The 17,335-nt window shown below is 49.1% G+C and overlaps 1 protein-coding gene across 2 annotated transcripts; it reads left to right on the top strand.

The window, feature by feature from the left end:
• The first annotated feature begins 8,206 nt into the window (after nucleotides 1–8,206).
• On the top strand, nucleotides 8,207–17,084 carry LOC100082973 (cytochrome c oxidase assembly protein COX20, mitochondrial). Of its 2 annotated transcripts, XM_039914810.1 has the most exons (6): nucleotides 8,236–8,310; nucleotides 11,821–11,893; nucleotides 13,453–13,519; nucleotides 15,391–15,505; nucleotides 15,677–15,740; nucleotides 16,626–17,084. In XM_039914810.1, the coding sequence occupies exons 3-6, from the start codon at nucleotides 13,505–13,507 to the stop codon at nucleotides 16,765–16,767; spliced, it is 336 nt and encodes a 111-aa protein (XP_039770744.1). In that variant the 5' UTR covers nucleotides 8,236–8,310; nucleotides 11,821–11,893; nucleotides 13,453–13,504; the 3' UTR covers nucleotides 16,768–17,084. The 2 variants fall into 2 exon arrangements, with proteins under 2 accessions (XP_001513584.1, XP_039770744.1); XM_001513534.5 differs by lacking the exons at nucleotides 11,821–11,893; nucleotides 13,453–13,519 and having other exon boundaries at nucleotides 8,207–8,310.
• The last annotated feature ends 251 nt before the right edge of the window (nucleotides 17,085–17,335 follow it).

Here is a 17,335-nt window from a genome sequence, read left to right on the forward strand (position 1 = left end):
CTCTTGCTCACTTCACCTGCCCCCGGCCCCTAAGCTCCTTCCCTTAATATCCAACCATCCACATTTCTCCTCAGCTTCACGGTGGGGACTGAGTAAATCCTACTGGCTGACCCAAGGATCCCAGCTGTCTCTCAGCACTTAAGCACAGGGTTGGGCACAAAGTAAGTGCATAAGGAACACCGTAATTCTCACCTCACTAGGTGTATGAGTGAACTAGGCCCAATTCGTGAGTGCCTGTACATTTAACACTCAAGTTTATTATTTTCTTCTCACTTCCCGCAAGAAGAGGGAGCAGGTGGTGGTGGCGGGGATTGGTGGGGTGGGGGGGGGTATGGATCCAGGCCCAGCCTGGGGCAGCCTCCACAGCAAGGGCCGGGGGGGATGTCAGATGGGAAGGGGAGCCCCTTCCCCTAGTCGGACTCACAGGGCCCCCAGAACACCTGGAGGGGGATCTTGATCAGTTGCTCCTGCTCCGCATCGCCACCGGCCAGGTGCTTCCTCCAGTTGCTCAGCCTCAGCCAGAAGCCCAAGAGCCGGGGGGCCCTCGCCCACAGCCTCTCCGGGCGCACCTGCCTCCCCACCCGCCGGGGCCGGGCCCCCCCTCGGCAGAAGAGCGTCTTCCAGCCCCAGCCCCCGTGGCCCTCGGATCCTCGCGTGGCAGGTCTCCTGCCGAGAGCCACCGGCCTGGTCCCAGGGAAGCCCTTTGGCTCCTCACTTTGCCGGCGGCCGTCCCCTCGCAGCTGAGCCAGTCTCCGCAGCCACGACATCATGCTCAGGCTCCGGCTCCCGCCCTCACACCAACGGGCACGAGGCCGCCGCCCGGCCGTGACAGGTAGGACGGCGGTCGTCAGGAGGAAGAGGAGGAGGGGGAGGTTCCGGTCACCCGCTCCGCCCCCGGCTCGTAGTCCACAGCTGCCGGACAGTTGGCCTCGACCCTGTGTCTGACTCAGTCGTGGACCAGAAGCGCCTCTGTGGCCCGTCCGGAAGAAGGTAAGTCACCTCTTCGGGTTCCTCATTCCTGTTGCCTTGGAAACGCCCCATGTGACATCATCAGCTTTGTGACCCACTTCCTCTCCCTCGGACCTGGCTTGGCCTTCCCTCCCTGGGCCTCCATGGCTTCACCCAGGAGGCAGAGACCCCCAAACCCGGACAGTGGCCGGGGAGAATGAGTGGCAGGGGTGGGCAGGGGGCACGGATAGACCACAGAGGCAGTCGCGGGCCAATAATTGCTATCTTTCCCTAAAAATCTCTGAAGGAGGCTCCTCTCCCCCTTGGCTCCCTAAGACTGCCAGTTACAAAGGCCTTCCTCACATCTGCCCCAATTCTCTCCAACTGCAATTTAAAATCTTTCCTCTTAGCCTTCGGTCTACGTCACCGTCCCAGAGAAACCGAGGTTGTCTGCTCACCATCCTAGCTTTCTCTATCGTCATTGGCGTCACTAGTATTTACTGTGGGGAAGGGGGTGATCACTATAATAATCAGTAGTACTTACTGAGTGCTTACTACATGCAAAGCACTGTACTACATACTTGGGAGAGTACAGTACAACAGAGTTAGACACGTTCCCTGTCCATAACGAGCTTACGGTCTAGAGGAGGAGCCAGACATTAAATAAATTGTAGATGTGGACATAAGTGTTGTAGGGCTGAGGGTGGGGAATAAAGGATGCAAATCTAAGTTTAAGGGTAACGCAGAGAGGAGTGGGAGAAGAGGAAATGAGGGCTTAATTGGGGAAGAACACTGTACTAAGCACTTGGGAAAGGACAATACAATAGAGTTGGTAGACATAATCCCTGCCCACAAGGAGTTTAGAGTCTATATGGGGAGACAGACGTTAAATAATGGATCCAGGAAATAGAATCCAAGGATATGTATTTAAGTCCAGCAACATTCTTAAAAAGTACCCGGCCAAGCACAGAGGTGACACAAGGTGACACAGAGGATAGCCTGGCTAGGGGAAATGAGGACAAAGGGAAGACCTCTTGGAAGAGATGCGCTTTTCTTCCTAGCCATCAAAGCGACAATAATTCTGCTTTCCTGACTCTGTGCTCTAGTATGTAATTAACTGGAAGAACAACTTTAAGCGCTTGTCTCCTTGAATTCAATTCCACTCCCTGGTGTTTTACAGCAGCAACTCCTCATGTGAGCCTTCTGTATGTTTTCAACCTCCTGAACAGAGTTAAATCTGCCTTGGGAAGCAGCCTGGTTTGACTGGTTTTTACAGCCTATCCCCAGTCCCTTGTAAGGAAAAGCCATGGTGGGAACCCAGGAGGGTCCAGACCCCTCTCCCTCTCCCCAATCTCTGAGTTCAGGAAACAAGTCCCACAGCCGTGGACTCCTGGCCCCAATATGTGAGGCTCTGAATGAAGTAGAATTAATGGACTCGATTGCCAAACCGGTTTAGTTGGGATATTTGTAATCATACTTGATTGATCCTTTAGATCAGATGAGATGGGCTGGGTAAGTTCCATATTTCAGCTGGAGAAAGGACCAGGGTTCTAGTACTGGCTCCACCACTTGTCTGCTGTGTGAACTTAGGCAAATGACTTCACTTCTCTGGGCCTTAGTTGCCCTCATCTGTAAAATGGGGATGACCACCGCGAGCCTCATGTGGGACAGGGACTAAGTCCAACCTGATTTGCTTGTATCCATCCCAGTGCTTAGTACAGTGCCCGCCTAATAGTAGCCACTTAACATACCACAATTATTCATTACTATTAATACTATTATTATCCTGATGAATTGGTGGGTTTTGAAATCTTGGCAAATACAATGCAAAGTGATCAATCAATGGTATTTATTGAGCACCTGTTGATCTCAGCTCTGCCACTTGTCAGCTGTGTGACTGTGGGCAAGTCACTTAACTTCTCTGTGCCTCAGTTACCTCATCTGTAAAATGGGGATTAACTGTGAGCCTCACGTGGGACAACCTGATTACCCTGTATCTACCCCAGCGCTTAGAATAGTGCTCGGCATATAGTAAGCGCTTAACAAATACCAACATTATTAAACACTTGGGAGAGTTCAAGGAGCTTCCTGTCTTGAGGGACCACTGTAAATAATGACATTAGTAGAATCCTAAAGAGCAACTTTGAAAGGGTCAGAGAAGCCAACCCTTGATTTTTCAACTTTCTATTCTCTGACTGGTCTTGGCAAAATGACTGGTTTTCACAGTTGATGCGGTAACCTGGTACACTGGGTAAGGGGAATTGAGTTGAACAAAATTAGAGGCACGGTCTTTTTGAAAGAGAAGCAAATTCAGGAAGAACCAAACCAGGCTGCTGGACCAACAACACAAGTTTGAGGATAAGGCAGCCTGGAAGGCACAAATAAGGCAGAAGAGTATCTGTGGGGGGGGTCATAGTGGACCCACAAGCTGCTGGAATCTGCACTCGAAGTCTGGGATTTAAAGACCCAACGTGCCAATAAAAAGCACTAATAGACATATCAGGAAAGTTGTCCTTAGAGTACACTTATGTTCATCACTGTGGGTCAGCTCGGGCTCTTCCTTAAAAGGGTTGGAGGAAGAGTCACTGAAATGATTAAAAGGGAGGAGAGTTGGGTCCCTTGAGGGAAAAAATTAAAGGAAAACAAGGTGGTTTAGCCTATAAAAGAGAAGCTTCCAGAATGACTCAACAATTGACTGGAACTCTACAAGCAGGAAGGACACTGGCCCATACCTTCCTTATTTCTAGAGGGAGAGCGATTAAACTGAAATCTTCAAGATGATGGAAAACAGGAATAGGTTTCCAAAACCAAATCTCCACCTCCAGGGATCTTGAACAATGGAATGAACTTATGTCCTCTAGACTATAAATTCATTGTGGGCAGGGACCGTGGAATATGTTACTCTCCAAAGCGCTTGGTACTGTGCTCTGCTTATAGTAAGCACTCAATAAATACCAATGATTGATTAAATGAATCAGTTCTGAATGGTTTTCAGGAGAAACAACAGTCTGGAGGCACAGGGTGGTCGAAGAGATGTCTTGAGGCGCAGCAAGCAGTGCGGCCTAGTGAGAAGAGCGTGGGCCTGGGAGTCAGAGGACTTGAGTTCTACTCCCAGATCCACCATTTGTATGCTGTGTGACCTTGGACAAATCACTCACTTTGGTGCCTGAGTTTTCTTCCTTCAACTGTATTTATTGAGCACTTATGGTGTGCAGGGCACTGTACTAAGCGCTGGGAAAGTACAATTCGGCAACAGATAGTGACAATTCCTACCCAAGAGTGGGCTCACAGTCTAGAAGGGGGAGTCTGACAACAAAACAAAAGTAGACAAGCGTCAATATCAATTGCAATATGAAGTGCATTTCCTCATCTGTAAATATGAGGATTCAGTGCCCATTTATTTTTTAATGGAATTTGTTAAGCACTTACAATGGACCAGGCACTGTATCAAGCACTGGGGTAGACACAAGCTAATCAAGTGGAACACAGTCCATGTCCCACATGGAGACTCAGTTTTTTCATCTCCATTTTACAGATGAGGCAACTGTGCTGGAAGGGATAGTGCTTCTTGTGAATGATGTGGCAAGGATCACCTCAGCGGCTACATTCACCCACACCGATAAACGTGTCCCAGTCAGCAAGGTCAACTTTGAGTCCAAAGGAGTATCCTCCTTAGATGTTACAAATTAGGTGGGCATGCGAGTGAGAGTATGTATTCTCTAATGATGCAGGTTTTTATGCTTCTAGCTCATTTCTGTATACATAGATTTTTGTTTGGGTTTTCTCCCTCATATATAGTAAACTCCCTGAGGAGAGAGGGACTTGGTTTTCTTTTTCTTTCCCTGCCCACCACACCTCGTACAATTCTCTGCACCCAATGGGACTGACGCCATTCCCACAAGATAAGGCAAGGAAAAGTAAAGCTGTCGATAATAGTTATCATTACTATTGTTGTTAAAGTGCTGCCTATCATTTTTCTTTCAAGAGGGCTCAGGCACTTCGCGCGCCATGGTTTTACCCCGCCATCCTCGGAAGATGCAATTGTCCCCCTTATCCAGACAGGAAAATGAGGCCCAGAGAGGTCAGGAGAGCAGCCTCGGATCACCCAGTCAAATCAGCTGATGTGTGGAGATAACAGTTCTTTTCCTCCCCAGTTCATCTAAGCCTCCTCTTTCATTTTCCTCCCTTGCCTGGTGGCATATCCATTTTAATCTTGTAGAACCCAGATGATTTTTTTTCAATTACAATCATAATTAATCCCGACATGTTCGGGAGCTCTGCTCGGGAGATCGTTCTTTGTGTATCGTAGGGACACCTAGTGGCTGGATGCGGGATGACATGCTCCTGCAGCAGGAAGCAATGAGGTCATTTGGAAATGTTAATAATGTTGGTATTTGTTAAGCGCTTACTATGTGCCGAGCACTGTTCTAAGCGCTGGGGTAGACACAGGGGAATCAGGTTGTCCCACGTGGGGCTCACAGTCTTAATCTGAGGCACAGAGAAGTTAAGTGACTTGCCCACAGTCACACAGCTGACAAGTGGCAGAGCTGGGATTCGAACTCATGAGCCCTGACTCCAAAGCCCGTGCTCTTTCCACTGAGCCACGCTGCTTCTCCAACCTTCCCGACGCTGTCACCCGAGGAGCCAAGGGTGGGGTTGGGATAGGAAAGGACAGGGCGTGGGAAGAAGTCACCATTATCATGTGAACTTTCTATTTGCAGACAGCTGTATAGTCATTTTTATTTTCCTTCACACTACACGGTGGCGATAGTAATTGGAGCTGCCCTCGAGACAATAATAATAATAATTGTGGTATTTAAGCACTTCCGAGGTGCCGAGCACTCTACTAGACGCTGAGTAGATATAGTTCATCCATTCAGTTATTTATTGGGTGCTTACTGTGCGCAAAGCACTGTACTAAGCGCTTGGGAGAGGACAACGGAACCACAGACATATTCCCTGGCTTAGGGAAGGCTTCTTGGAGGAGTTGGGTCTTCAATAAGGGACTTTAGATGGGCCTTCTGACTCCCAGGTCCGTACTTTGCCCACTAAACCACAATAAGCAGAGTGGGGAAAGAGGGTGACAGTCACTGCCTTGAACTTGTCACATTTTGTAACGTCCAGTTCATTCTGTAACCAAAGCTAACGGGCCTGGGAGTCACAAGGAGCTGGGTTCTAATGCCAGCTCTGCAGCTTGTCTGCTGTGTGACTGTAGGCAAGTGGTTTAACTTCTCTGGGCCTCAGTTATCTCAGCTGTAACATGGGGATTACGACTGTGAACCCTATGTGGGACAGGGTCTATGTCCAAACAGATTAGCTTGTATCTACCCCAGTGTTAAGAACAGTGCCTGGTACATAATAAGTGCTTAACAAATACAATATTTTTTTTTAAAAAAAAAAAACAGCACCTGCCCCAAAAGCACTGATCATGGCCTTCTGCAAAATACTCTGAGGGCAAATTCCCCCGGGGTGAATTGATAATATTAATAATTATGGTGTCGAGTGCTTGCAATGAGCTAAGCACTGTGCAAAACCCTGGGGTAGATACAATTCACTTAGACCAGGCACAGTCCCTACCCCACACAGGAGTCACAATCTATGAAGAAGACAGACCTTATCCCCATTTTACAAATGAGGAAAACTTGGGCACCAAGGAATTGACTTGCCCCATGGCACACAGCAGAACTTGAACACAGCTCTGTGTTCATTTCACTGCCTCCCTATAAGTCATAAGTGTTAGAAATGACCAATGGGTTTACAGACAGAAGACATTTGGACATTCCAAGGGATTATGGAAGTGCTCCTCATGTCTCCTCCCAGCCCTAAATTCCCTCCAATTACACGTCATGGCTCCCTGACCCAGGATCTTACTTAAAAACATTTTTAAAACCTCTGGACATTTTCCCTCTGAACAGCTTTCTGGGATCATAAATTCTATTATTCTGGTGGAAAAGCTTCTAGGAATGCCCCCTTCTAGTGGGCCTAGAAGGATTTGGCAAACCACAATTCTATGTTCACTCTCCGTGTACACCTTTCATGGCTTTAACTTCTCTGGGCCTCAGTTCCCTCATCTGCAAAATGGGGATGCAATCCCTGTTCTCCCTCCTACTTATACTGTGAGCCTCACGTGGGACCCATCTTGTATCCCAGTGGTTGCCACACAGTAAGCACTTAACACTATTATTATTATTGTTAATCTGCTTGCAGGGCACCCTTGACTGAAGTGTGTCCTAGTGGACGGAGCTTGGGATTCAGGACCTGGGTTCTAATGCTGGCTCCGCTACTTGTCTGCTCTATGACCTTGGGCGAGTCCCTTCTCATCCCCGTGCCTCCGTTCCCTCACCTATAAAATGGGGGATTAAGACTGAGTGCCTCATGTGGCCCAGGGACGGCATCCAAAGGGTTTAGTTTCTCTCTGCCCTGGCCATGCAGTGGGTCTCATTCATTCGTATATATTGAGCGCTTATTATGTGGAGAGCACTGGCCTAAGGGCTTGTAATGGTACAGAGGAAGCGCTTCACAAATACCACTTAAAAAAAAAAAAGGACTGTACAGCCGGCGCCAGGCCCCGCGGCCTGACGCATTTCCCCTCCATTTTGTCCGCCAAGTCTCCTTCACGGGGACAAGCGCTGCCGGGCTGAGGCGGGGAGGGGCGGCCTGGGGGCACAAGGGCCACCTCACTCGCAAGACGAGGGCGGTGGGAGACCGAGGGCAGGCCCGGCCCCCATCGGCCCGGCCGGGCTTGAGGGCAGAGCGGCTGTGAGGAGCCGCCGAATGATGGCGGGAGGCCGAAGCGCGCGCGCGCTCTGGAGCCTTCTCCTCCTCCCTCTCGCGGCCGCGCTCGGGCCTCGCGCCCTTCCCCTGCCCGCGCAAAAGCGCGCGCGCGCGCCCGCAGTCCCAACGGCGGGAGGTGGTGGGGGGGGGGGAGCGCTGAAGGAACAGCCACCGCCTGCCTCGCGCCGGGGCTGTTCCCTTCTGCCTCCCACCCACGCTCCGGGTGACCGGGCTGCCGCACGACCTTCCTTTCGGGAAGGGGCGGGGTGTGTGTATGTGGGGGGGGGGGCGGTGCGGGTGTGACCCATTTCGCTAGACAAAGGAGTCGCAGCCCCGGCTGCTACAGCAGTCGCGGCAATTGGGGCAGGTGCTGCAATGGAGTAGATCTCCTAAAATGGCGGACGCCGAGGGAGAGGAAGGGGGGGGGAACCACCGAGGCGGGGCGGGATAGAGGGGACGCATGCGCGCGTCGGCGGCCGCTCTGGCGTCCGGAGGTCGTCTCGATGGTGGCGGGTGAGGGGCGCGCGCGGGTCCAGCCTCGTGAGCATGGCAACCGAGACGGAGCCGGGGGAGCCCGGGAAGGGGAAGGTAATGAGGGGCGGGGGAAATTAAGAAGAAGAGGAAGATTGTCGGGATTTGTGAAGCGCCTACTACATGCCGAGCCCCGCTCCAAGCGCTGGGGTAGATCCAAGGTCATCAGGTGGTCCCACGTGAGGCTCGCAGTCTTCATCCCCATTTGACAGATGAGATCACTGAGGCACCGCGTAATAATCGTAATGTTGGTAGTTGTTAAGCGCCTACTCTGGGCCGAGCACTGTTCTAAGCGCTGGGGGAGATACAGGGTCATCAGGTGGTCCCACGTGAGGCTCGCAGTCTTCATCCCCATTTGACAGGTGAGGTCACTGAGGCACCGAGCAATAATAATGTTGGTATTTGTTAAGCGCTTACTGTGTGCACAGCACTGTTCCAAGCGCTGAGGGAGATACAGGGTCATCAGGTGGTCCCACGTGAGGCTTGCAGTCTTCATCCCCATTTGACAGATGAGATCACTGAGGCACCGAGTAATAATCGTAATGTTGGTATTTGTTAAGCGCTTACTCTGTGCCGAGCACTGTTCTAAGCGCTGGGGGAGATACAGGGTCATCAGGTGGTCCCACGTGAGGCTTGCAGTCTTCATCCCCATTTGACAGATGAGATCACTGAGGCACCGAGTAATAATCGTAATGTTGGTATTTGTTAAGCGCTTACTGTGTGCACAGCACTGTTCCAAGCGCTGGGGGAGATAACAGGGTCATCAGGTGGTCCCACATGAGGCTCGCAGTCTTCATCCCCATTTGACAGGTGAGGTCACTGAGGCACCGAGAAGTTAGGTGGCTTGCCCAAAGCCACACAGCTGACAGGTGGCAGAGCCGGGATTAGAACCCACGACCTCTGACTCCCAAGCCTGGGCTCTTTCCACTGAGCCACGCTGCTTCTGTAAAAGGGGGATGAAAGGTGGGAGCCCTTTGCGGGACAGGGATTGGGTCCAGCTTGATGTGCTTGGATCCACCCCAGCGATTAATGCAGTGCCTGGCACATTGTAAGCGCTTAACGAATAATCACGATGGCATTTGTTGAGCGCTTGCTATGTGCCAAGCACTGTTCTCAGTGAAGGGGGGGTACAAGGCCATCAGGGGGCTCACAGTCTTCATCCCCATTTTACAGATGAGGGAACTGAGGCCCAGAGAAGTGAAGTGACTTGCCCAAAGTGACATAACTGACAAGTGGCGGAGCAGGGATTTGAACCCATGACCTCTGACACCCAAGCCCGGGCTTAATGCATCAGCGCTTAATGCAGTGTCTGGCACGTAGTAACTGCTTAACAAATACCATCATTACTGTCTGCTTATGACCTTGGACAAGGCACTTTCATTCATTGTCGTATTTATTGAGCACTTACTGTGTGCAGAGCACTGTACTAAGCGCTTTACTTCTCTGGGCCACAGTTATCATCCGTCTTGTCTGTTGTGTGACCTTGGGCAAGCCACTTCTCTGTGCCTCAGTTACCTCACCTGTAAAAAGGGGAATAAGACTGTGATCCCCACGTGGGACTACCTGATTACCTTGTATCTAACCCTGTGCTCAGAAAAGTGCTTGGCATGGCACATAGTAAGCTTTGAACAAACACCAGTATTATTATTATATGGGGATTAAAACTGCAGCCCACGTGGGACATGGACTGTGCCCAACCTAATTAGCTTGTATCTACCCCAGCGCTTAGTACAGTGCCAGGTACATAGTAAGCATTTAGCAAATGCTATAAAAAATAATTAGGGGGAGGCTCCTGTGTTCTAGGCGCTTGGGAATGTGGGGGATGCTCCCGGAACCACCGTGATTGGCAGTGTAACCAAAGGTGATTTGCTGAAATGATCACATTTTATTTTTATAAAAAGCATATTAAATGGGGGCTGAGCTGTTCCAGGTGTTTCCACAAGTACTTCACTTGGCAGTGCCGCGCTCTCTGTAAAAATTTAGGTGCAGGGAAGGCCTGACGAGGTTTAAATGTGGTGACTGCTTAGTTCTGCGCAGATCCAGACGCTCACAATCCTTAGAAGGGCCGGGAGAATTGTAGGAATAACCGATTCAGGAGTCATGTTTTTCTTGTGACCTTTATCTTTTTTAACCAAAATTGACCAGAACTTTTTTTTTTCAATGGTGTTTATGTACTTACTATGTGCCAGGCACTGTAATAAGTGCTGAGGTAAATAGAAGCTAATCAGATTGATGACAGTCCATCTGTCACATAGGGCTCACAGTGTTAATCCCCATTTTACAGATGAGGGAACAGGGATCACGGGTTGCAGAGCAGCATTCCCAAATTGGAAAAGTTTGCCCCAGTTATGAACTGAGGTCCAGGGTTAATGTTCTGGCGATTCTCCCCCCCCCCCTTTTTTTTTCAATATTGGGGAGGTAGACAATGAGTAGCCCTTAATCAGTGGTATTTATTGAGCATTTACACAGAGCACTGAACCAAGTGCTCCGGAGAGTACAGTCAGAGCTAGTGAACATGTTCCTTGCACACAAGGAGCTCACAGTCTAGAGGATATTGTTAAATGGTATGTTCCTGGGACAGGGAAATGGCATTCGATTGGATTCTCTTGAATCCACCCCAGGTGGTAAATCAGTACTTGGCACATAGTAAATGCATAATAAATGCAATGATTATTATTTACAACTGGAGTTGGTCAAGTCAGTCATACTTACTGAGCACTTAGTGTGTACAGAGCACTATACTAAGCACTTGGAGGAGTACAGTATAACCATCAATAGACATATTCCCTGCCCACAACAGCTTACAGTCTAGAGGACTTCAGATTTTGATTATGTTGAGATACTGTCATCTAAAAAGGACCAACATTATCTGACATTTGTCCAATTAGGCCCCCTCCCCCAGCATTATGGATAAAGAAATGAGTGTGTATTTTTAGGTTTAAATTTCATCGTATTGGGGCTGACTCATCTGATATTGATACCCATTCTGTTAGTAAAGTCTAGTGCTCGAAAATACACAGATAAATAATGGAAAGGTCTGCCTTGTTGGCAGTCCCAACTGGTTGACTCAGGCCAAAAAAAATCAACTGTGGGCTCCAAAAGATTTGGTTGGGCTATCTATGTGGATGGAGTAAATCAACCTGAAAGTTACTCGATCCTTGACTTCACATAGGATGTGCAGACCTACCAGTACATTCCCAAGGGGTGAAATAGCATCAGTTTATTTAGGAAAGGAAAATATGACTTGTGTAAAGCTGTGCTCTGTATAGAAGGCCCAGTGGAGAAAACAGTCATTTGGAGGGAGAGTTCCAGAACCTGCTTTGTAGAAGACATTTTATAACCTTGAACAAGGCAGCTTAGTCTCTGGTTTCCTCATCTGTAAAGGGAATACTTAGTACTTGCCAGCTTCTTGGTGGTAATTGGGTACATTAGTTAAGAGTGATTTTAACATCTTTGTGAGATAAAGGGAGTAATAAATGCCGAGCTTATTGATGTAGGCCTCCTGCCAGATTCATTCCAGGTAAAACAAATAACTTGAGATTTTAAATCCATTATTCTCTCCTCTAGATCATGTCAAAATGAACACCTCTTCCTTTCAGAACAGAGGGGGACTTGAGAATCCTATTTAGGCCAACAACAGGTAGGAATTAGGATTTCTGCATTATGAAGGTAGACTCCGTCCTGCTGAACCTGAAACTCTTGATCTCAAAAGCCTTTTGGTCAACTTGTGTCAAAGGACTTAATTTTTTTTAAGGAGTAGACTCTTTCAAAGATAGAATCATGTTCACTTCCTAAGATTGCAATTTACTTAGGCAGTCATACCCAAAAGTGTTCCCTGAGTCATTATAAATAGGAGTAGCTTAAAGGGGCCTATTCTTGGGGCCCCTCTTACTTTCTATTTTTGTTAATGCTCTTTCAACTCAGTGCGCTTTCTAATTTACCACGTGTGTGCCAGAGGTACTGGTGCAGTATTTCAGCACACTATCCTTACACTGAGGTATCCGTCACCTTGGATCTGACCAACAACAGGAGGGCCGATTCTTCGCCTGTGTTTGACTTGGAGAAGAGAATATGGTGGGGTAACTCAAGAAAAGCCTTTGCTAGATGGAAAGCAGCGTGGCCTAGTGGAGAGACCCTGGGCCTAAGAGTCAGGAGGACCTGGGTTCTAATCCCGGCTCCTCCGCTTGTCCGCTGTGTGACCTTGGGCAAGTCACTTCACTTCTCTGAGCCTCAGTTGCCTCATCTTTACAGTGGGGATTAAGACTGTGAGCCCCATGTGGGACGGGGACTGTGTCCAACCTGATTTGCTTGTATCTACCCAGGTATTAGTACAGTGCCTGGCACATAGTAAGTGTTTAACAGATGTCACAATTATTACCATTATTATTAAAATCTATCCAAACGCCTCAACTCGGGGGCAGCTCGATTATTCAGATTCGCAGAGCCTCCTTGACAGCAACCGCCTGGGGCTGCTTCAGTTGAGAGACTCCGGGAAGCTTGGGTTCAGTGTTTTGACCCTGTTTGTCTTGTCTTTCTGGCCATCCTCCTCCAGGTCGGGCTGCTGAGCCTGCGTGAGTCTGGGAGAGGTGTAAGCTCAATATTGGGGGACTTGATAGGCTAAATTTAACCCAGCTGGCCTGCAAAGAAACACCTGGCCAAGACTTGCAGCTCTGGACCAGCCAGAGAACTGAATGAACAGTGGCCCAGTGTATTCTGACCTTTCACATTGTCCTGTAAAGGTGGATGGTCATTATGAGTTTTCTAAAAGCTGATGAGCAGAGAACCTCTTCTCTGCTGACATTCAGCTATGTCTAGAAAGTAAGCTCATTAATAATGATAATAGTGGTATTTGTTTAGCGCTTAATATGTGCCCAGGCACTGTACTAAATGCTGAATTGTAGGCAGGGAATGTGTCTGTTATATTGTACTCTCCCAAAGGGCTTAGTACAATGCTCTGAACAAAGTAAGCACTCAAATATTGACAGGTATAGTTTTGAGGGAATGTTTTGGAGAAGGAATTTTCCATTGGAGATCTCCCTTTCGCCCCTGACGGTGCACAGGGCCAAGCCAACATCTAGCTACAAGCCGCCCCTACCCCCGGACAGGATGGTCGTGAGGCTGCGTGGCCGGCAGCTGCCCGCTTCGGCCCCTCCATTCCTCTGCCTGCCCGGTTTGCAGCGTGTTTCCATCTTTTCTTAGGAGAGGGGACTGTTTCATGTGCCTCTGGGTACCTGGATGACGCATTCTAAAAATGAGTCACTCTAGGGTAAGTCATTTGTGCATGTGAGGAAGCCATCTCAAGAGCCAGACAGGGTTCACAAGTTGCAGAGATTGGTTTTATTAGCATGATATAGATTTCTAATTGGAAGCTTGTAATATGTGAGTTTATAAGTCCTTATTTTAAGCACAATTCATTTTTAAAGAAACAACAACAACAAACAAAACCCAAAACTTCCTTTTCGTGTCAGGCCGCATTGGAAGCCTGCAGTCAATTTTAAGGAACTTGTTATATTAGCCTGGGCCTGGTTGTAGGGGGTTGAGGGGCTGGAGAGTAGGTGATAGGGAAAGAAGGGTCCTAACAAGGAGGTGGGCTTCTCAAATCCCTCTGCCAGCAGATTGTCCCTTAGCTCACACCCCATCTCAGACACCCCTGGAAAAGGTCTTTGCACTTTTGCAACATTGATTTGTTGGACTGTCTCTCCCAGCTCAGAAGGTGCTTTAGGGCAGGTGAGCAAATGTTGTTTATGGCCACATTGAGCATCCCATTCCTCTCAGCTCTCCCTCCCCACCTTTACTGGATCATTTTCCCTGAGCTACCCCTGGGAACAGTCCACATTCATGGGATCATCTCTGAATCCTGCCATTTGGGTCAGGGGGCTCCAAAGTACTTCTATATCTGCTCCGTTTCCCACAACCAGCCACCACCTAGTTGCCAGGCTTGTCCCATTGTGTTCATCCTGACAGAGTGATTTTGCTCAGTAACTAAATGCCCAATAAGTAATTGATTGATTGAAGAATCAGATTTTTAACCTCTACCATGGCCAACTTTCTCGAGCATCAACCTCATTTCCGCTGTTCAGGATCCTTATTTAAACACAGTCTTGGTTTAGAAGGATGCTCACCTTTTGAAGTGAACGTGGTGGCAAGCAGAAGTTTGAGCACATTGAGGCACCGAAATCCTGTAGTGTGTTTCTGTTTGTGGGCCCCAGTGTATGTATGTATTTTCTTGTTTTTCTGAATTCCTTCCATGCCTTCACTGTTGCCTGTTACAACTTGGGTCTGGCTGCCACCCCTCCCTCAGTGAGTTCTGCCAGAATACGTGCTTTGCTACCCACTTTGACTAGGAAGTACAGCAGAATAAAGAATCGTCCTTGCAATATAAAGCAGGTTTAAGGGTGTGGGTGAAAGCCGTGTATGAGGTGGTAGACCCAGGATGAAAACCACAGTGTATTTTTTCCTTCTAGTTTCCAGTGAGAAATAAGCCCCGGTATAAGCAAAGTGAGGGGAGACTAAGCTTGTTAATATAAGGCAGTCACCTTGTGTCTATCCTCACACCCTGGGCACTGTGAGTGTTCAAAGCCAAAATGATTACTGCTGCTACTGTGCAAGAGAAAACCTGTTTGCCCCGGCTCTGAAGGGTACGCATTTGCTGAGCAGGACATTGGTATATGTATGAGACCCGCCAGGACCCGCCAATGTGCTCTAATAATAATTGTGTATTAAATAATAATAATAATAAATTGTATTTAAGGGCTTTCTGTGTGCCAGACACTGTACTAAGAGCTGGGGTGGATACAAGCAAATCGGGTTAGACACAGTCCCTATCCCAAGGGGGGCTCATGGCTCCGCTTGAACGCCCGGTGTCCACGATTGGTTTCATGGTCAATTGACTCAGTGTCCACCTTCGCATACCCAGGATGCCCAGGCCTTGTCTGACCACACAGAGGCTTGTTGGGGGGAACTGAAGATAATGCAACTTTTGTGTTTGTTTTTAAAAGCCAACCCTGCCACAAATAAATTGTTATGGCGGGGGAGTTGAGTTGAAGCATGCTGTGCTCCATCTATTATTTAAATATAAAACTCTGACATCTTCATCCTCTAAACGGGAATTCTCTTATCTCAACTCTCTTGCCCTAGTCCTTTAAGCTGCTTGGGATCCTTGATGTCCAGAACACCCCTTGTGCCCGCGAATCCATTCTCTATGGAGCGCTGGGGGCTGTGGTAGCCAGCATGGGACACTTCTTGTTTACCAGTGAGTATGAGCAGGTTTAGGGGCTATTCATAGCTGGTGGGAGGTTGGGGAGTGGGGTGGGGGTTGTGGGAAAGGCGTGGTCAGGGCCAGAGGGAGGAGACAAGGACCCTAAATTTTAGTTCAGTGGTTTGAGGGTGAAAATTAATACTCAACTTTGGGATTCTTTGACAGGTCGAATTCGAAGATCTTGTGACGTCGGCATTGGAGGGTTTATTGTGGTGACGTTGGGGTGTTGGTACGTAATCTACTGTGGTACTCACGGGGGGCCTGCTGCCTGGGGCCCCTAGCCCCACTGAAGTTTCTAGAAGCTGCTGCCTGCTCCTCGTGATGGGTTTGGCCAAGTTTTGCATGCCTGTCCTATGTTAGCCAAGCTACACTTAAATATTTCAAGGGCATTGGCGCAGCATAGAATACTTGCTCCCTTACTTTGTCAGTTGCCTATTTTGAGAGATTCTTTGGTTCCTGCCAGGTCCGTGAAACTTTTGGCCCCGGGGCGACATGAAGCCCACTGGGGTCAGGAGGGTGGGGGTGGGGTGGCAGGGGGGTGTTCATAAGGAGGCGGATGGACGGCTGGGTTTTCCTTTTGACTCCTAGAACCCATCTGATGTCGGGTGAACGCATGCAGCTCCTCTGGAGCGGGAGAACAGGAGTGGGTGGTTTGCATCAGCTCCATGGGCCCAGGGCTCACCCTCCCAAGAAGTACTGACGGCCTGTCTGTGGAGTGGAGAATCAGCCAGGCGGAGTGAGGAGGGTCACATGCTTTCACCTCTGTGTGCATCCGTTCTACAGCTTGGTAGAGAAATAATGCAGCGGTGTGGCTTAGTGGATAGAACACACGCCTGGGAGTCAGAAGGAGCCAGTTTCTAATCCCGGCTCTGCCACTTGTCTGCTGTGTGGCCTCGGACAAGTCACTTCACTTCTCTGTGCCTCCTTTACCTCATCTGTAAAATGGAGATTAAGACAACCTCATGTGGGACGTGGACTGTGCCCCACCCACTGCCTGCTACATAGTGAACACTTAAAATCCCTTAAAGGGCTCATCAGAATCGTGAATATTCATTTTCAGTAGGGATTGAACACTTACAACTGTTTTGAGACTTTTTTTCCCCTGTCTTTCAAGGTTCCACTGTAGGTACAATTATGCCAAAATGAAAATCCAGGAAAGAATTGCTCTAAAAGGCATGAAAAACAAGGTTCTGTATGAAAGCACACATCTGGATCCAGAACGAAAAAAAGCCAGCAGTGACGGAGACAGTTCATAGTCCAAACAGGATTTGCAGGAGCCCGACAAGACTAGAAGGACCCTGCTGCCCTGGAGGCCACCCCCCTGCCCTCAACCCACCTAAATCTTCCCCGCCACTGGATGGGGCTCTGAGCCCCCCACAGACACCTTCCCTGGGACGAAGACACGGAGTGACCAGCCTTGTGTTTTCTAAGCGGTCACACCGTCTTCGCTGGTGCTCGGGGCCGCCACGTGGACGGCTAGCATCGCTTCCTGCTGCGGCCGAGCCAGATCTGGGACGAGTCAGAGTGGCGCAAAATAAACGATGCTGTCGTGCCCAGCACCTTTGGAAACGATTGCAAAGCCTCCATCCTTCTTGCTTCTTATACACGACAACCTGGGTTCGATGGTGTGGTTGAAAGGCCCACCCAGGGCCTAGGGTGGGCAGAGGTGGCTGGAGAAAAAGCCAGCCTGGGGTAGCTTGAGAGAGAAGGGGCAGGAGGAAGGTTGAACATTGCTCTGTCCCAGCCCCATCTCCCCTCAAACTTCTCTCATCCCCAATTCTTCCAAAGTTCTCTTCTCCCCGGCTCCCAGGTCTGTTTGCTTGC

The sequence above is a fragment of the Ornithorhynchus anatinus genome, chromosome 19 (assembly GCF_004115215.2).
Source record: "Ornithorhynchus anatinus isolate Pmale09 chromosome 19, mOrnAna1.pri.v4, whole genome shotgun sequence".
Lineage (NCBI taxonomy): Eukaryota > Metazoa > Chordata > Mammalia > Monotremata > Ornithorhynchidae > Ornithorhynchus > Ornithorhynchus anatinus.

Coding starts and splice junctions, on each gene's coding strand:
- LOC100082973 (XM_001513534.5), top strand. CDS start 8,269: ATGGCAACCGAGACGGAGCCGGGGGAGCCCGGGAAGGGGAAG. Junction 8,311..15,390: donor GGGAGCCCGGGAAGGGGAAG/GTAATGAGGGGC, acceptor CTCTTGCCCTAG/TCCTTTAAGCTGCTTGGGAT. Junction 15,506..15,676: donor GGGACACTTCTTGTTTACCA/GTGAGTATGAGC, acceptor ATTCTTTGACAG/GTCGAATTCGAAGATCTTGT.